The sequence below is a fragment of the Rattus norvegicus genome, chromosome 1 (genome assembly GCF_021556685.1).
Source record: "Rattus norvegicus strain SHRSP/BbbUtx chromosome 1, alternate assembly SHRSP_T2T, whole genome shotgun sequence".
Classification (NCBI taxonomy): Eukaryota; Metazoa; Chordata; class Mammalia; order Rodentia; family Muridae; genus Rattus; species Rattus norvegicus.
The window spans coordinates 207,228,403-207,246,956 of NC_141534.1; the positions used below are offsets into that span (position 1 = coordinate 207,228,403).

At 48.2% G+C, this 18,554-nt stretch overlaps 1 protein-coding gene across 4 annotated transcripts in view; it reads left to right on the forward strand.

Moving 5' to 3' along the window:
• Positions 1–18,554, forward strand: part of Inpp5a (inositol polyphosphate-5-phosphatase A) — a 184,426-nt gene that overhangs the window by 124,502 nt on the left and 41,370 nt on the right. For all 4 annotated transcript variants that reach the window (XM_087577269.1, NM_001108923.2, XM_087577273.1 and 1 more), the window contains 3 exon segments: positions 4,697–4,800; positions 9,901–9,953; positions 11,320–11,439. In XM_087577269.1, coding sequence (XP_087433395.1) covers positions 4,697–4,800; positions 9,901–9,953; positions 11,320–11,439 — 277 coding nt within the window.

Consider the following 18,554-nt stretch of genomic DNA (forward strand, 5'->3'; position numbering starts at 1 on the left):
CATGTGCAAGCAAGCTTCTATCCAGGGTAAGACATGACTCTGCAAATAGAGTGGTCCGACCTGGTGGCAGCTGGCACTCGTGGAGCTTACAGGGTCATCTCAGGTTAGGGTGGGCACACAGTACTCACAGTCCTGGCTTGATGTGAGCTACTGAATGAAATCTAGACATCCTGAATAAAATTAAGAGTTCATCACCCAATTTGAAAAAGTGAGAACCTAGTTGGAAATTTAAGGAGTCCCTGAAAAAGCAGCAGAAAAGGATAGAGGGATTTCTACTTTCTGGTCCAGTAGACAATACTTGGAAGACTTGGTGTCATTCTCAAAGATACAAGCAGAGCAGCTCTTTTTGGATCCGATGGGTGTAGTGGAATTTTCCCCTAATTGATTAAATAATAAAAACAACAAGAAGCCAATCGCTGTGTGAGGAGGGGGACTTTCCTTTTGGACCAAGCAGAAGCAAGGCAACCAAGATATAGGCTGGGGGCTGTTAGTTCAGGTGGTCAAATCTACCAGGATCCACCACTGGAAGATTTCTAACATAGAATAATTGGTGAATTTAGGATGCTAGGTTCCAAGCCCAGTGATTGTGCTGATGATTCTAAACCAAGATCGTCTGGTGTTTTCCATCTCGCAGTGATTCAACTGAGCTCCAGGGAAAGGTAACTGAGACAAAGCTCCAGTTTACAAGCGTCTACCCCAGCTAGCCGTGGACATTTGGGAAAGCTGAGCGGGTTTGGCAGCAGCCAGCCTTGGGGAGGAGAGAGCTATCTCAGAGATCTGGTCTAGAGAGGCCTCAGCAAGGGAAAGCATTCAGTCTCAGACTTGGTACCAGGCTGGGAATAGACTGAGACCACCAGCTGGTGCCTAGCCAGCGATAGCATGTATTGGTTTTTTTTTTTTTTTAATATTACACACTACAAACAGGAAATAAGGACACGGCAAAGCCATCCCCCAGCAGACAGATAGGTGCTGGGGTATGCTTGTCAGGAGTAGGCATGCTTCGGAACTGTAGCTGGTGGCCATGCATGTGCAACAGGAGACTGATGTGGACGAGCTTGGAGAGGAAGCCTAGTTCCCAGGTGTTTGAGTTTTAATTCTAAGAGTCCCAAAGAAATTTCACAGTCAAGGCCAGGTGCTCCCTTGTCCTTCACAGGGCCTGCCTTCAAGGAAACCAAGTCCCCAGCTAACTGGGCTCTCATCAGAACCCATCTGGCCAGGAAAGTGATACTCAACCAGCTTCTAGCCTTCTTGTCTTGTGGGCTGTGGGGCTGCTGGGCAGTGGGAAGATCACAGCTGGGTCAGACTTGGTGGAAGATAAATGCTGTTCTGACTGTGAGAAGATGCCTCACTGGAAATTCTCAAGCACCAGAGGCAAGCAGGGGGATGGGAGATTGAGTGTCTGACACTACAGTCATAGGGCACATGGCCTTAATCCTGCAAATCCGTCTGCTTCTGTGATCCAGTGGCTCATGTTCTGCCCCCAGCAACATGCTAAAGACATAAAAGTCAGGCTAAGAAGATGAACCAGGTCTCTGACACAGACTCAAATATGACAGAGATCTGGAGCAGTTGTACTGGGAATTAAAAGCAAGTGTGGTCAGTGCACTCAGGACTGAGGTGCAAGAGAGTAGGAAACAAAATTCACCATAAATGGAAAAACAGAAATTCAGATCGGGGACAGAATGAATGGAATTGCATACAGGGAATCAGAGAGAATTGGTTTGTAGAAAAAAAAAAAAAAGATCTATTAAAGTGATAAACTGTTAGCCCTATGAACCAAGAACAAAAAAGAAGAAAGACACTGAGTCTTGATAGCAGAAATGAATAACAGGCCACTCAGAAGTGAGTAAGGGACCCCTACTGATAACAGGGTAATATCAGAATATCATAACAAGTTTTTGCCTATAAGCTGTGCCTATAAGTTTAATAATATGATGGAGAATTGTAGGGACATTACAGTCTGAATATTTGTACAAGGGCTTTGCAGCTGAAAATACCTACAATTGTGAATGGAGTTAAGTCAGTGGTAAACCTTCTGAACAACCCTGCCAGTCCTGAGAGGGCTCACTGGTGAATCTACTGAGGGAAACTAGTGTTCTCTACAAAGTTCCCAGGTCCAAGCCAAGGAGTACCTGGACCTGCCCAGGAAGGCCAGCGCTGCTTGAATCCCAAAACTAGACAAAGGCATTGGAAAAAGGGAAAACGACAGACTACTTCATGAAAATAGAATGCAGATGGTCTCAGGAAGATGATAGCAATGTGTAAGAAGAGTTATACACTACGAACAGTCGGGGTTTACTCTAGACACGCAATTGACTTCACATTCCAAAGTCAGCCAATAGAATTGCTCGCACCATCTGTTAAAGAAAACTTCATTACTGGGTTAATGGATACCGAAAAAGCATATGGCAGAATTCAACAAGTACTCTTAGCAAACTAGGAATTTCTGTCCTCCACTGAACAAGAAAGTCAGCTGTAAACCTCTCCAGCATGCATCAGAGTCAATGAGAAACTGGAAAATGAATGGTGTATCATTACAGAGGGATGCTGGTCAGCCATCAAGAGAAGTAAGCAGGTGAAAGATGCTGGTCTAGAGGCTGTGCACTGCAGGATCCAGCTGTGACTGTCTGGAAATGGCAGAACTCGAGAGACATAGAGCATGACTAGATGGAGTGAAGTGTTGTGTGAGGGTGTAGAGGACCTTTGGGACAGAAAAAAGTAGTGCATGTGATTCTGTAGCAGTGGGTATATGACATTTGTCTGCATCTGCCAAAACCCATAACAGCAGCATGCAGAGCTCGAAGTACACTGGACTTCAATGGATATCACGGTCTATGCCGACATGCACATATGCACATGCACATGTGGAATGGGCACATGTGGAGTCTTTAACTGGCTCTGAAGTGACCTTTTAAAGATGTGCCCTCCCACTCCAGTTTCTTCTTCATCCTCAGGCAATGATGGCTGCTGGATTCCTTTTAGGCACAGTGGCCTCTCAAAGCCCCTGCCATTTCTCTATCTATTGTCACATGTGGACCTGCTTTTCAGTAACATAGCCCTTTCTGTGTATGTGAGGTGTTCTTGCTCAGTGTACATCTTCAGCTGCGAGACCAGGCTCCCAGGAAAAGTGTTGCAGTTCAGCCAGAATTGCTGGGGGGCACATAGGGAGCGGAGCATTAGAGCAGTGTCTTCTCTCACTGGTATGTGGCATTGTCCACCTGGCTACTCCACTGTTGGCTGATAGAAGTTTAGAAGACAGCAATTAGACAGGTCTTTCCTCAGGAGTAGACATGGGTCCATTCTTGCCCCTTGCCTAGCTTCTTTCCTGTCTGAGTGGTTCCCTGCCATTGTTCTTTTATCTCAAGAGCACGGGGCACACTGGGGCAATGGGTATGATAACAAGGGGTAAGGATTGAGCACTTGAGCTTCATGGGTCTGGTAAGGGGTATCAAGCAGCCCACTGACAAGCCTGTGGGGAAAGTTACATGCCTGGGTACCTCACAGGTATCTGTTCGGGCCTTCAGCCTTTGGTGGAAGTGTCTAGTCAGACTTCCCCATGCCCTTTCAGCAGACACTTAGCTACCCTAGCATGACTGGCTACTACTATATGGGAAAATACCCTTCTGTTGGATTGGGGCATCTGCAACAAGTGTTCCTGGGGTAAGTGTATTTCTGCTCTACCACAGGGCTCACTGAGGCCTGTCTGATCCTGCCTACCCACTCTAGGTACTGCCTCCTTGCTCTGCTAAGGTCTTTTCTCTCTGAGTGAGGGAGACCCCTTGTCCTTTGCAGTGAAGGTGGTGGAGGTGACTTCAAAGCCCAGCACATTCATGTCTATCTAGTATCTGCTTAAATCTAAATAGAGTAGGAGGCCCATGATGCAGTCAGCTCAGAGTTGACCCAGTCCCAGGACAGCTCCTATGGACTTTCTGGTCCCTGTAATATTCATCATGTGCCATCAGCATGAGATTTTAGCTCGGAATCTTGGGGTACTGGCACTGGTAACATAAGGAACAAGACTGGACTATGACCTGACCCTGAAGGCCAAATGTTGTCTGAACCATCTGGCACCTTGCAGGGCTAGCATTTCTCTTGTCTTACCTGTGAGGGCTCTGAGAGCTTCTCATGGATCAGTGAGGATGTGGGATACTTGTGCACTGAAAGGGCCTCCCTCAGTCCTGCCTGTGGAAGGACTCAGACTAGGGCCTGCCACAGTTCTGTCAGTACTGGATGGGTAGGCTAGCTGCTAGCAGGGCAGGTCCAAAGAATGCCTGCCCTGTGTCTCTGTCTACATCTCATGTAAAAACTTCCCTAGAATATGAGTGATGTCGTTCGTGTGTGAAGAGGAAATCAATGTTATTAAATAAATTCATGTGAAGGTCTGAGTGAATGGTAATTCTACAGCCCTCTTAAATATATTCATGGCTTTCAAAGAAGGTGCCAATTAGCCCCTGTAAATCTGCAGGCTGGGAGCTCTTAGGGGATAATGAAGTAGAGTGTCAGGTTCCAGGTCATGGAACAAGAATTTATGAGCCACAGGCACCTCTGGAGCAGCAGTTGGCCTCTTGCCTGCTTGAAGGCGTCCTTCTGACCCAGGGGCTGCTGTGGTATAGCATGGCATCCCCCAGTAGCATGAGGCTAGTTGTTAGGCTGCGCTGATGGTGTTAACTCACATCATTCTTTCTGTCTTTTCCAGCTAAGAAGTATAAAAAAGTCACTGGCAAGGAGATCTATTCGGACACTTTGGAGAGCACACCCATGCTGGAGAAGGAGAAGTTCCCACAGGACTACTTTCCCGAGGTGTGTGAGGACTGGTGCCTCCTCCTCAGCACACTATTATCAGAATGAGTGAGTCAGAGGCCATGTAGGTTTGGGCTCTCCTCCGCTGCCATCAGTTACAGTCAGCTGTCCCACCATAGGACTCTTTTCCTTGGATTGCAGGGTGATCTGAACTACCCTGAGTAAGGGCACAGAGAATGTAAGGGCTCAGGTTCTGTTGTCACTATACTAAAAATGTCACTTTGAGACAGGAGAGCCATTCCTAAAAGAGAAGGAAATGTCTTCATTCTCTTGGGCAGATAAAGTGGCTAGGAGTGCCTTGATGTGCTGTTTCTTATGTTTCTTATGTGCTGTGGTATGCAGACACTGTTCATGGGAGGGAGGCTTTCGCCTTCCTTGGGCTTGCTGGAGTGAGAGCTAAGTCCCCGGAGGAGGCCGCTGGCTTGCCACAGCCAGTGAAGACCCACCAGCTAACACAGAACTAGTGGCTTAATGATACATGCTAGCAGTTGTACCTGCTTGATAAAAGATTAGAAATGTAAAAGCCAAAAGCTGCTTTTTTTGACTCTGCTCAGTTTAGTAGCTCCTTCAGACTTCATTTGGACATCTTGCCCTTCATGTGTTGAGGTACAGTAGGTATTGGATGCACTGACCAGAAGTGTTTTAGGTGCCAAGGTAGGAAGAACAAGAATTAGCCCCTGATGGCTACTGGCAGTTCACACATGTCCCCCTTTACTGTGGTGTTAGGACAGTCTAGCCAGACCCAAGGACTGTTCTGTGGTTCCCTCTCATAGGTGGCTGCACTGTGTGATAGTACACTTGCTCACAGATAGTCTGTTGTTGTTGTTGTTGTTTGTTTGTTTGTTCATTTGTTTCTTTTAGCAAGGTCCCAATTTTATTAACTTGCATTGTAATTGTACCTTGAATGAAGGTATCAGGGCTGCCTCTTGTCAGGTTGTGGCTTGGCTTCCCCATCCATTGTCCCTCAGCCAAGGATGTCTCAAATCTCTTTCTTCTGCGTGCTCAGGTCTGCCCTGGCTCAGTTTCTAGGCCCTTTTGCTTCATGCCTCTTAAGGGTGGAGGAGGGTAGCAGGGAAGGTCTTCTGTGGTTCATATGTAACAACTGATCCCGTCTACCCCAGTTCTAAGAGAGCAGAAGCCCAACTCAGCAGTAACTAGTATCTAAAGCGAGGACTATAGCTTTTCCAAGGAACAAAAATATCCATGGGGTCCTTCTGTGGAAATCAGCAACATTCCGATTCAGTTGTTAGAGTGGCTCCTGGGCCTTTGAGGAGCATGAGGGCTCAACTGGGGAGTGTCTTGGGGCTCCACGTCCTCAACCTTATGTCATGAGCTGTGCCACAACACCACAGTAATTAACAGCAACAGAATCTATGTGAAAGCCACAAGCTCCAGTATTCTCTGTCAGTTCTGTGGTGCTTCCTAATTCATAAAACCTCTCAGAGCATGTTGTATTCCTTTAGGGTAGGGCCTGGGGCTCCAGTGCAGAAGTCGCAGCAATAGCTCTGTCCACAGCCTCAGTGTCCCCGCCCAGGCTTGCCCCTTAATGCCTTCTGCCAGACCGTCATTGCACCCAGCACATTTAGGGGAGAGAATTAGTTGAAGACTGATCTCTCTTTCTTTTATTGCCATCACTTAAGGATAATCTAAATGTAATTACTGTGATGGAGGCATAATGCAATTCCAAATAATGACGGCCCTCTGCTTCTAAAACTAACAAAACTTTCTCTGCTGATTTATGGGTGCTTCTGGCTCAGTATGAATTTCAAATGACGCCTCTGGGAGCAACACTCCAGATAACGCGAGGCCATTTTTAAAAAGCAGATTTGTGTAGTCGATCGGACCAAGTCATTTTTTTCCTCTTGGCCGTGGTGAGAAATTGGTTGTTACCATAGATCACAGGCCCTGCTGCATGTGCCCATGAAAGATGAATTAATTCCACTAATGCTCCAAGCAGGCCTTCCTCAGTGGGGCTGGTTGGTGATAACCTCCCATAGCCTCTCTTTTCTCCGTTGCGATTTATGCTCTCTCAGTAGATGAAGCTGCCTAGATTCGCAATCCATCTGTTGGTTCAAGGAACCCTATTAACAGGGGACTGAGCAGAGGCCACACGAGGTGAGCGCTGTGCTGCTTTCCTGGGCCTGTGTGGGTTCTCTTTGTGTGGTCATGGCCCTTAAGAGAGAGAACCCCTGTGAGGGCCTGGGTACCACCACCTATCCCAGGGATATGAGATTCTCGCCATTCCCATCGGCTCAGAGGAGTTCATAAGTGAAGGTTTCAGAAGGTGGTCAGGAATGAATATGGCTTGCTAGAAGTAGCCCATCAGAGTTGAGCCCCACCTCCCATCTGCAATGGCCAGGTGACAGCTTTGTAGGTAGGTACTTCTAGGCCTTCCAAGGCCTTTGCTATGGTCTGGGCTCCTGCCTCTATGCCTGTAGTAATTCTACTTACAATTGTAAGTAATATTTGCCCTACGTAACAAATAAATATGTGTGTGTGTTTATATGCGCATGTGTTGTTCCTTTGCATGTATGTGTATTTGCTGTGTGTAATACATGACAAATACAAATGTGTATATATGTTAACATGTGCATGTGTTGTTCCTTTGCATGTATGTGTGTGTGCTGTGTGTAGTCAGGGAAGCCTCACTAAAGAGTCTCCTTGTCAGAAAGCCACCTGATGGTCTGCTGATAGGGGTGGGGTACATATGTTGGCTAGCCCCATGTAGCAGTGTTCATGCTTGATTATAAAAGGGAATGAGTTGTCAGAAAGATAGAGCCTTGAGGAGCATGGATCCCAGTTTTCTTCCCTTTTGCAGACTCCTGGCTGTCTGAAGAAGTTTGGGGCTCTTTTCTTCCTGGAAAGCTTTGCTGTGCAGACCTCCTTTCAGGTCACTGAAGGGTGACTGGGATGCTGAAGGAGGACTGTCGTTTGAAGTAGCTAAGTAGGGCTCCCTGGCCTTTGAGAGGACAGAAATGTGTCCCAGTCTAGACCAAGGATATGGATAAAACTGAGGTTATACACTGGGAATGACGGCCATGGGAATGTAGCCCTGAGTGATAGCTAGCTACATCTTGCCATTCTGTCACAGTGTTGGAAATGAAGTCTGAATGGTCATAGTTGGAGTGTGCCTCAGAGGCAGTACGTTTTCTGTAAATAGCTTATGAAACTGTTGAGTTATACAAACATTAACAGTTGTATTTCTTGAGATTTGTCTAGAACGCAGATAAAGTCTCATATCTAGCTAAAATCTTAATTGCAATTATTACCAAGTTTGTTATAGAAACTCATTTTATTATGTATTTAATTAGTAATTGATGTTGAATTCAGTGCTCCATTATGGGAATTTAATTTTTAAAACTAAACAAGCAGGAAAACTGGCCCTACCCCTCACCTGCTTACAGCACAGTAGGGATGGCCCTAGAAATGAAGGTTGTGGGTGAGCTGGTCGGAGGGCATTAGTGTGGGAGAGTCAGCCTTGCCTCTTGTCTGCTGGGCGGCAGTGTGAATGGAGTAGAAATGCTCTCCCCCTCTTCCCACATCCCTTGGCATCTGTGGTAGACAGGAGAGTTGGCTCTTGGGTCTTGAGAGTGAGAAAACTGTCCCTGTCCCTCACTGGCTGCAACACTTGGGAAAGCAGCCCTGCTCCTGGGCTTCCGCTGGTTAGCTGGCCAAGAGCTTGAGAGAGGGAGAGCTAGAGGGCTGACCAACTCAGCTACCTCTCAGGCCCAGATCCAGGCTGTGAGTTGGCCCACCCAACATCTAACCCATCAATGAACTACTACAGTATACAAAGGGGCCAGTCCTACAGATCAAAAACTATAGGATCTCCATGACACGGTACTAATAGGATATCTGAGAGGAGTCCCAGTGAGGATCCAGTACTGATAGAATAGCAGAAGCCAGAAGCCTTGTACCAGACCAGCAAGCCATGGCAACAAACATTTGCAAGCAAAGAAGTGTGGACAAAGTACCAGACACTGTAGAGGGTCCCCACCCTGTGGAGTATTCTCCTTAGGGAGATAAGACTCTTGCTCCTGCCTCCCCTTTGTGAGCTGAAGATGAATGAGATGGCTTTCAACTGTGGAGCTGTATGAATTAAAATAAAAGTAGAATGTAAAGTTCACTTCTTGCATTCATATACCCTGAGTGCTGGAAAGGCCATTGTCCCACAGGCAGGACTAATGTCAGCAGACTATTTGGTGAGCCTAGCCCCCTTGTGTGTCTGCATGAGCAGCCTTGGTTAGCAGGGACTAAAAGTTCGGGAGGTGCAGCTGTATGTGCAGTGTATCTGAAGCATAGTCAGTCAAGAGCAAAGGCCAGCTTCTGCTCCACTCTTTCTCTCCCCTTCCCCCCACTTTCTCTGCTTTTCTTACTTTTTCGTCATTTCAGGACCAAGCGGGGGCTTCCTAGACTCTGAATGGTGGTTGTTTGGTTGGTTGGTTGTAGAGAACACGGATGGTGTAGAAATGACCATCCACTATCTAGTCTAGCCTTCAGTAGCAGTTCTAGCCTGAGGATTGGGTGGTTTGTCAATCAGAACAAGTTATTTTCCCACAGTTTTGGATCCCCAGGCAGTGTGGGAACCAGGAGCTAGCAGAGCATTTGGTAAGGGCTGTATCCTCTTTCAAGGTAGGGCCTGGCTACCTGCCTCCACAAGCCCAAATAAAGCTCCAATATGGCAGAAAGCAGTAAGAGGATGAAAAGGCCCAGACTCCCTTCATCAAGCCCCTCTGAAAGAAGGCTTAGCCCTGGTGACAGGATCTCCATTCAGAGCCCCCACCCCTTAACCCCATCATATTGGAAGTCAGCTGTCAATATCAGGATTTAGGGGGCATTCATTCAGTCTGTAGCACCTGCCCTGCCTAGTAGCTGTCCCATATGTGCATAAACACTGCACACTATGTCACTGCTGGGAGTGGCATCTACAGTTAGGTGGATCATGAGTTTGAGGCCAGCCTGGATCATGTAGCAAGGCATTGTCCCCAAAACAAGCAAGCAAGCAAAGTAAGGAATGTCTCTTAGCTGTGCTATGAGCACACATGAACCCTGTGGCTTCCATTTCTCTGTGTTGCTCACACTGTAACCTTTACTTTTCAGTGCAAATGGTCAAGAAAAGGCTTCATCAGGACGCGGTGGTGCATTGCTGACTGGTATGTTGCATGGTATCTGATTAACTGTTGACACTCCATAATTTTGAGTGTGGCAAACATGTCAGACTACTCACTTTGAACAGGGACATGGCTACTCAAAGTGCCCATCACTCCTCTTTTGGCTGATGGGTGATACCTGTGGCACAGTGTTGTCTCCTGTGCATTCAACGCAAAGGAAAGTAGGGAGACCTCTTACCCATCCTCAAGTATAACCTGTGTGTGCAAGAGCCTACTGCACAGTTGGCCTGGTAGGAAGGCTTCCCATTAGGTCCCAGGCCACAAAGTTAAGCTTTGCAAAGACAGACTGGCAAGTTGATGTTATTGGGTATAGACATCCTAGCCCCATTTGCCAGTTCCAGCCTGTTCTTCCTGTGGATGAGCATTCTCCATAGTAATGCCCACCTTGTCTACCTGAAAACTGCAGAAACATGGGGCTCACTTCTCAGCTCCTGAAGTAGAACTGACTAAGCTCCGGTCACTTTAGTTCAGCTAAGGTCCTGGTCCTAGAGCTGTTCAGGACAATGCCTAGAATGGACATGGAAGAGAAGAACAGAGGGTTCCTAAGATAAAGAGCTACAGTCTCTCACAACCCAATCCAGGAGGTGACCATCCATCCACGCTGCTCTTTGCCCTTGGTCTCAGGAACCAAATTCTCCCTACATAGTATGGAAGGCTCACTTAGGGCACAGAGCTGGTGGCTGGGTTGTGGAGCTCTCCTTCATGTTGCTGCCGAAGAGAAATGATGAGGTGCAGTTCCAGTGCTCTGTAGAAATGTGCCATGCCAGTGTGTGCCCTTGGGATAGTCTGAAGCATCACTTGGCAAAGCAGATGGTACATGCTAGCTAGAGATAGCTAGGGTCTTCATAGCGCCTGGGAAGAAAGTCTGATGCAGACCGCACTCTGACCTCTTCAAGTCTGTATGCATGAGACCCCCAGGCTGTATGCTCAGAGACAGTGGAAGGACTATTTTTCTACCTGTTTTTGTGCCCCTCTCTTACATGGTTCCCAACAGTGGTTCATCTCCTGCACTGTGGACTCTTATGGACAGAGACTCAGAGAGAAGCATCCTCCTCCTTGAAGCTGGGTTGACAGCCTACAGGAAGTTCTATTCAACTGTCTTTCTTTTAAGAACAGTTCTTAATCACTTAGCCAGAGTACCCATCTTTGTCATGATTTATTGGTGCTATAACTGAAGGATCTGTGCCTTCTGGCTTGGGGAGGCAGTGCTGGGGCGACTAAGGATAGGTGCTCAGGACTTTGATCCAAAACTGAGGAAGAGGGTGGGATGCAGAGAGGCATAGCTCTGTTTCAGGTAGCCTGGAGTTGTAGCTCTTGGTTAACAGGTCCCTTCCTCTGTTCATTACAGTGCCTTCGACTTGGTGAACATCCATCTTTTTCATGATGCATCCAACTTAGTGGCCTGGGAGACAAGCCCCTCTGTGTACTCGGGTGTCAGGCACAAGGCTCTGGGCTATGTGCTCGACAGGTAAGTGCTGGACCCTAGCCACTCCTCAGCATGACTGTGGCTACTCTGAGGCTCTTCATGGTTTGTGTTTTCCTGTTTGACAGTGGCCCTTGGGAATTTCACCCTGAGAAGGGTGTAAATCCCAAACAGCACCCTCTGGAGGAGCAGCCTATGAGTCGACAGCTTACCAGAAGTTCTAGAATATTCTCCGTTTCTTTTAAGAGAAACAGCTCATATTCACTTAGCTAGAGTACCCATCTTTGTGGTGATTTATTGGAGCTGTAACTGAAGGTCTCATGCCTTTTGGCTTGAGGAGGCAATGCTGTAGTTCACTCTAGGGTGACTGAGGATAGGTGTTTGTGTTTCTCTTTCCTTCTCTGTTCTATTGGTGGGGGAGTAGGGGAGACGCAGATACATAGTATGGTATCACAGAATCACCACAACTGTGGGACACCTCTGGTGCTCTGCTAGCCACAGGCAGCATCCTTCCCACAGATCTGTCCCTGTTCAGAGTGTCTGGGGTGTAGAGCTTGACTCAATTCAAGGAAGCTCTGCTGCCCAGCTCATCATGTGTTACCTTCTTCCTGCCTTTGTCTCGTTCCTGTCTAGCTGGCCTGGGTGTGCTTCCTGGGCACAGGATGATGCCTGGTGAAGGGAAGTGGCCTCCTTAGTGGCTATCAGGGCTAGAGACTGCCTACTTTCTGCTGGGGCTCCCACCCACCCTGGCTACAGGATCTGCATGTGATGACCTATGTGACCTTGAATGGGTCAGGACTAATAGACTGTCATCCAGAGAAGATGGTAGCCCTGACTGATAGGATGAATCTGGACCTGGATACCAGTATCTTTCTGACTTATAGACAGGCATTCTCTGAAGCCAAGAAGCTAGATCTAGACTTTTCTCCTTCCTTGTGGCCCTCAAGTTGATCCTCTTGCCATGTGACAGGGAAGGATCGACTCTGGTTGGCTATAGCCACTTGCCACAGACCTGGGCAAATAATCTTGGTTCCTCCTGATACTTACACTGTTCCCTAGAAGTCTGGTAACAACCCAGAGCAGGGCAACACATTGAGCTCAGAGGAATGAGAGTATATGGACTCTTGTCTGGCTTGGCTTTTATCTCCTTTCCTCAGCCCATCCTGACCTCCACTCAGATCTTAGCCTCCCTCCAGCCTATACCTGGCCTCTCTTTAGGCTCTCCCATCCTCCACACTTTCCTAGAGAACTTCCTATCTGTTCTCTTGAAGAAGTGGCCATCTATGAGTATAGGCGTTATGCTAAGCAGAGAATTCCGTGATTCCCAAATCACCTACTGTCCTTGGGACAGTCATATCATTGCTGTGTCATTGAGAGAGGAGGCACTGGTTGGGATGTGCCAAGCCTGACTCAGTCAGGAAGAAAGAGTGGCAGGGGGCAGGGTACTCCCTGAGCCTGTCCAGGCTTCTTGGAAGATGTTTGAACCAGAAGAAAAGCAGTCTACCTAGGGTACCCATGGAGCCACTTCTTGACATGTAGAAGAATGTTGTTGATGGCCGAACTAAGACTCTCATGAAAGGAGGTCCTAGGGCATGCCCCAGTATCACCAGCGACCTAGGGATGTGCCTTGAGGGTCCCTGGCATCAGACCAGGTCCCAAAGAACAGTTGCTAGGGAAGTCCTTACACAGTGTGCGCGCGCACGTGTGTGTGTGTGTGTGTGTGTGTGTGTGAGTGAGAGAGAGAGAGAGAGAGAAAGAGAGAGAGAGAGAGAGAGAGAGTGGTGTGTGAGTATGTGTGTGTGAACATAAGTATGTACATACAATGTTTGGATGAGTATGAGCATGATGTGTGTGTGAATGCACACATGTGTTGTGAGGCTTGTACAGGGCAAATTTGTACATGCTTGCCTGTGCCATAGATAAGTGTGCTCCTAAAATAAGAGGCAAAGCTGGGTCCTTTGGACCATGGTGCCACTGTAGGGTGGGGCTGGAACCACTGAGTCCCCTACCACGTTTGCCTGCAATGGCAATTAGCAAGCTTGGTCTATGAGCTCCTCCTTCATGTGCCTCTGAAGCAGTGCTCTCTACAAGGAGTTAGAAGATAGAGTCTCACTCCTGTGCCACGATTAAATAAGCACCAGGCTGGTGACCTCTGGAGGCCATGCCATCACACAAGAGAGGTCAGCCTAAGGTCCTTTCACTGGTTCCTTTCCTTTGTTGACTTCTCCCAGTGTCTAGTGTAAGAGAAGACCCCCAGTGCCACAGTTATCATCTAAGTCCCTGCAGAAGAACCACAGATAAGGGAAATGGGTCTGATGCTTCTCCTATTGTTGCCCCTATCTGGGGCTTGTCTTGCAAATCCATATGTAGTCACTCTCTTTCATCTGGAGTTGATGGCTGAGCAGGTGCTGTACCAGGCCTGAAGCCTCACTCAGCATTTACTGTGGGAGACAGCTCAGGCGATTGGAAGTGGGTTCAGATGCTTTAGCCCAACAAAATGTCCAGTTCCTGTCCATGCCTAACTTTCCCACACAGTCTATGAGCCCAGGCCCCCTCAACCTTTGGTGTCCTCAAATCATTCTTCCTGACGACAATTGACCCGCCCTGCTTTCGAGTATTCTCTGCTGTGGGCCCTGCTTAGCTATGTTTGTGTGGAGGCACCATGACAGTGTTGCTCAATAGCTTCTACAGTTTAAAAAAAATGGCTGATGCTGCCCCCATCAAGACCAGATCCCAAGAATAGCACTCAGCTGATAATGTCTTACCTCAGGATCATGTCTCAATTTCAAGGAGTTTGCTAGAGTCTTGGGTAGGTCCCCTGTAGCCTCCCTTCTGACAGGAGCATATGGTAGTGGTGTTTGCCTCCATGGGACTGCCTTCCTGGGCTAGTGAATCAGCAGCCAGCATCAAGGGCCTTGTCTGTACGGTTTTTCCTACTGTTTGCTCCATAGCCCTTTTTCTGGGACCTCCCAGGGAGCTGGGAGCCAAGAGAGACCAAATGTCCATCAGTCCTGGTGACCATGGTCAGCTTGTCAGTGTAGTAAGGCATTAGAATATGTCATTGCCCTACACCACCATGCCTCCAGCCTCCAAAAAAAGCAGCCTCTGGGTCTGGGGGCCACTTTTCTGCATCTTTGCATTCCAATGAATGGCTTCTGTGGCGAGCTCAGCCAGCCGCAGATCCGGACCTCCGCAGTGTAGGGCTGGGCTGCTGGGCACAAAGGGGCACTCTGCAGGAGTGGTGAATAATGGCCCGCCCTTTCATCGGGAGGCTAACCTTTTGGCAGCCACCAGCAGACTGCATTCTACTGTGCTGATTGGGGAGGACAATGCTGTACTGGCCTTTGAATGGACACCGCCACCAACAGCGCTGTATTCACAGAAGCACTGGGAACCGTGTGAGCATTGTCTGCAGGCCCCACTGAGCTGCAAGAGACACTGAGGAGGCTGGAATAGAGAGGCTGGGTTCTTGGTTTAATCTCCCTGTCCAGCCTGTAGGTCCCTGTCTTCGTCTGAGATGGCGAGTGAAGGCATTAGACCCAGGGATGGACAGTCTTGCATCCCTGTCCACAAAAGAGAAAGAAAGATGCTATTAAAACCAAGGCACTAGTATATCATAACTTTTCTCCAAGATTATTTTAATATAAGCTATAAAGAAGCAAGTCCAAGGGTCAACTGACACAACTCTCCAGAGCCTCAGCTGTGAGTGGTCTGTCTGCCTGCCTGCCTGCCTGGCCGCACTAGAGCCAGCACACGCAGACACCTGACACATGGGAGCCAGGGAGGGACTGAGCTGACGCCAGCATAAGCACCTAGGGCTGCCTTGCTTCCCATCCTTTCTTTTCCTTTGCAGGTTTGTTTTGTATTGTTTATCTTCTTCTCTCTCTTTGTTTTTTCTTTCTTCTTCTTTTCTTTCTTTTTTGTCATTGTTTTAAAAAGCAACTTACTCTGTAACCTAGACTGGGCTGGAATGCACAGCAATTCTCCTGCCTCAGCTGCTTGAGTACTGGAGTAGCTCTTGTGAGCCACCATGCCTGGCCTGGCTAGCCAGGACTAATTGTGTCAGATAGTAATGTTTCTATTTTTGTGTAATTTATGAGGTTTTAGCCTTAAATATCTACTAATGAAAGATTTAAAACTTTTTTAGATTTATTTTATTATTTATGTGTATGAATGTTTTGCCCAAATGTATATCACATATGTGCCTGGTAGTCATGGAGGCCAAAAGAAAACATTGGCTCTCCTGGGACTGTGAGCCACCATGTGGATTCTGGGAATCAAACCTGGGTCCTCTGTAAGAGCTACATTTATCCTTAACCACTGAACCTACTCTTTAGCCTAAAGTCATGTGTGTGTGCACATGGATGTATGTGTGTGGAGGGGTTACTTTGTCCTGAGACAGCATCTTGCAGTGTAGCCCTAGCTGTCTGAACTTGCTTTGTAGACCGGGCTGGCCTTGAATATACAGAGATCTGCCTGCTTCTGCCATCTGACTGCTTGGATTAAAGCGTATGCCACCATACACTTCTATGAAGGATTTTAAAAGAAAACCCGTAGGTTGTAAAGAGTGTGCCAGGCTCTGAGAGATGCAGGCGGGTCCAGAGGCCCAGGAAGATGGAGCTGTCTGTGCTAGAGCCTGGGGATGCTGTGCCGCCTCCACCCTCCTGTGGCTCCAGGAGGTGCCTGCACTGGTTACTGATGTGATACTCTTCTTGACACAAGCTTAGCCCTTTGGGGGCATGTGGGGTGACTAAACCAGGACCCTGAGGCAGCAACTGTGAGCCTGCCCTGAAACCTTCCCGGGTGCTCAGCCCATGAAATGAGATTTTTTTCTGCCAAGTGACAGGAGCCTTCAGTGTCCTCTTTGAAATGTGGCCTAGCTAGTTCAACAGAGACATTTTTACATTACAACTGTGAAGCCCTGGCATAAAGCACCCCTCTGTCCCCCCATTATTTTCTCACAAACACAGTCCATTGTCACAGTGCTGAAGTTAATTTGATCAACATTGGGACATTTAACTTTTATGTCCAGTGAAAAGAGTTGTTTCATGCTCATTTTGGGCATTCAAAGGAAATGATTGCCAGAAAAATAATGTTCCTCTGGACAATCCGGAGCAATTAGTTTCCCAGGGAGAGGCTATGTGACGCCGGCTGCCACACAGCCCCTCTTTGTCGCTTTATGGATGGTCATCCGTCAGCTGTCAGGCTGCTCAAAGACCCCTCCAATCTAAATGTTTCTCTTTAGGCCGTTCCCAGAACTCGCCTTGCTGTTCAGTGAACAGAAGAAAAGCACTGCGTCTCTAGGCAAAGGCGAGCTCCCGGCTAAGGATCTAGGTCACCCCGGAATGCTCTGCTGTGGCCCGCACAGAGCTGTTTCTTGCACCTCATTTACTGCGCACTGCCCTGGAGGAGGAGTGCAGGTGTCTCTGTGGGCTGTGCCTATGGAGGCCTCAGGTCACCCACTGTTCGGAGCTCACCCTACACAGCACAGACTTCCCATAGTGAATGAGGCTTGCTGTGCGAATCCTCAGCCTGAAACCCCAAGGCCTGTGCCAGCATTGCCAGGAGTTCCATTGGGAGCACGGAGGCTAGAACATGTCAAGTCCAGTTGCAGTTGAGTGAACTGAGGCTCAGGCCAGTGTCTCAGGTGACTGATGAAATTTGCAGTATGCCCTTCATTTTACAAAGATGGATTCAGGCACCCCAAAGTGTGTAGAGTTCTGATGGAAAACCACCCAGCTCTGCTCAGTGGTCGGCATGTGCATTTTGCCCTCCTTTTCCCTCTTCTGAAGAAATAAAGCAAAGTAAGGGACCATTGGTGCCCTGTGTCTGTGTCCTGAGCCTGTGTGGCTGCACAGTGCCACCTGGACGCAGTGTCTGCATTCTACTGCATGCTTCACTGTGTCTGTCTAATGAAAGCGCACATCTCTTTATTCTCCATGCCTCTGGCTTAGATCAGCACACATGTGTAGTTTAGTTCTGTGCATGCGAGTGCCATGCTTGAGGAGTGCCGTGACGGCCTCCTGACACTCAGCCTGCATCTGCAGCATTCTGTCTGCTCTGGTGGTACTCCTTGGTGGACGGAGCCTCATCATTCTCTTGTTGAGCCTCCCTTTAGAGGGTCTCAGTGTCTTCTTAAAAGGTGCCTTCCCCACTTCCCCACTTCTAGCCAATCTTGGGGAGGCAGCGCAGTTTTTCTTTCCCTGCAGCTGGTGAAGCTGAGATCGCTTTGAGTGCTCATGGGTGTCTGAGACTTGAGGGGGCTCAGTTTCTGGAGATCTCAGCTGTGGTTTTTCCTGCCAGATGATGCATAAGAAATAAAGCATCAACGGGAGGCTAAGGCTCTTCTGTGTAGCTTTGTGGCTTCTTTATACCCAGTGGAGGTGTCTTGGTGTTGCAGGGGTGGGTGGGGGGAGTACATTCAGTGTCTAGGTCCTATACTTAGAAAGCAAATAGGAACGATGAGTGCTAGGAAGAGAGGCCAGAGGTGCAAATGTGCGGTTTGTAATCCTCATGCTAGGGTACACAGTGGGCACAGAGCTCTCCCAGCAGCTGAGATACTATTTCCAAGTGGGCCATGGCTTTGGCAAAGTTGAGAAGACTAATGTGGGTATGGCCCAGGATGCCCCAGCACACAGTGAATGTCCGCACATTGCCAATGGGAGAGGAGACCAATCCCTATCCAAAGAAAAGAACCCAGTCTCTAGCATTCCACTAGTGATTTCAGTCTTTCCTGGAGTGCTGGGAAAGAAGGTAGAGTCCACGTTACAAGGAGCCTTGGCCAGTAGCTAAGAGTCTAGGTATGTTCCATGTCTTCCCTGCCTGTCCTGCTGTCCTTTTGTCCGTAGCCAGTGCTCAAGGGACGGACACTGTCCCAGGGAGCTCTGGATGCTGCAGCAAAAGGCTTCAGACAAGGGACTCAACTGAGACTCCTTTCTTGTGATTCTAGAGGTTGAAATTCAGGTTAAGGGCAGCAAGCCAGGCCCTAAAGATGGCTTGTGGACACCGTGTCCTTGCATGGTACAAAGCCAACAACTCTGGGGCTTCTTCCTGTCATGTCAGGTCCCTCTAACCTAATAACCTCCTGACCTCCTTAAAGGCCCCTTTTCCAATGCACTGACCCTGGGTCATTCCCTAGAAGGAATTCATGGACCATAAAC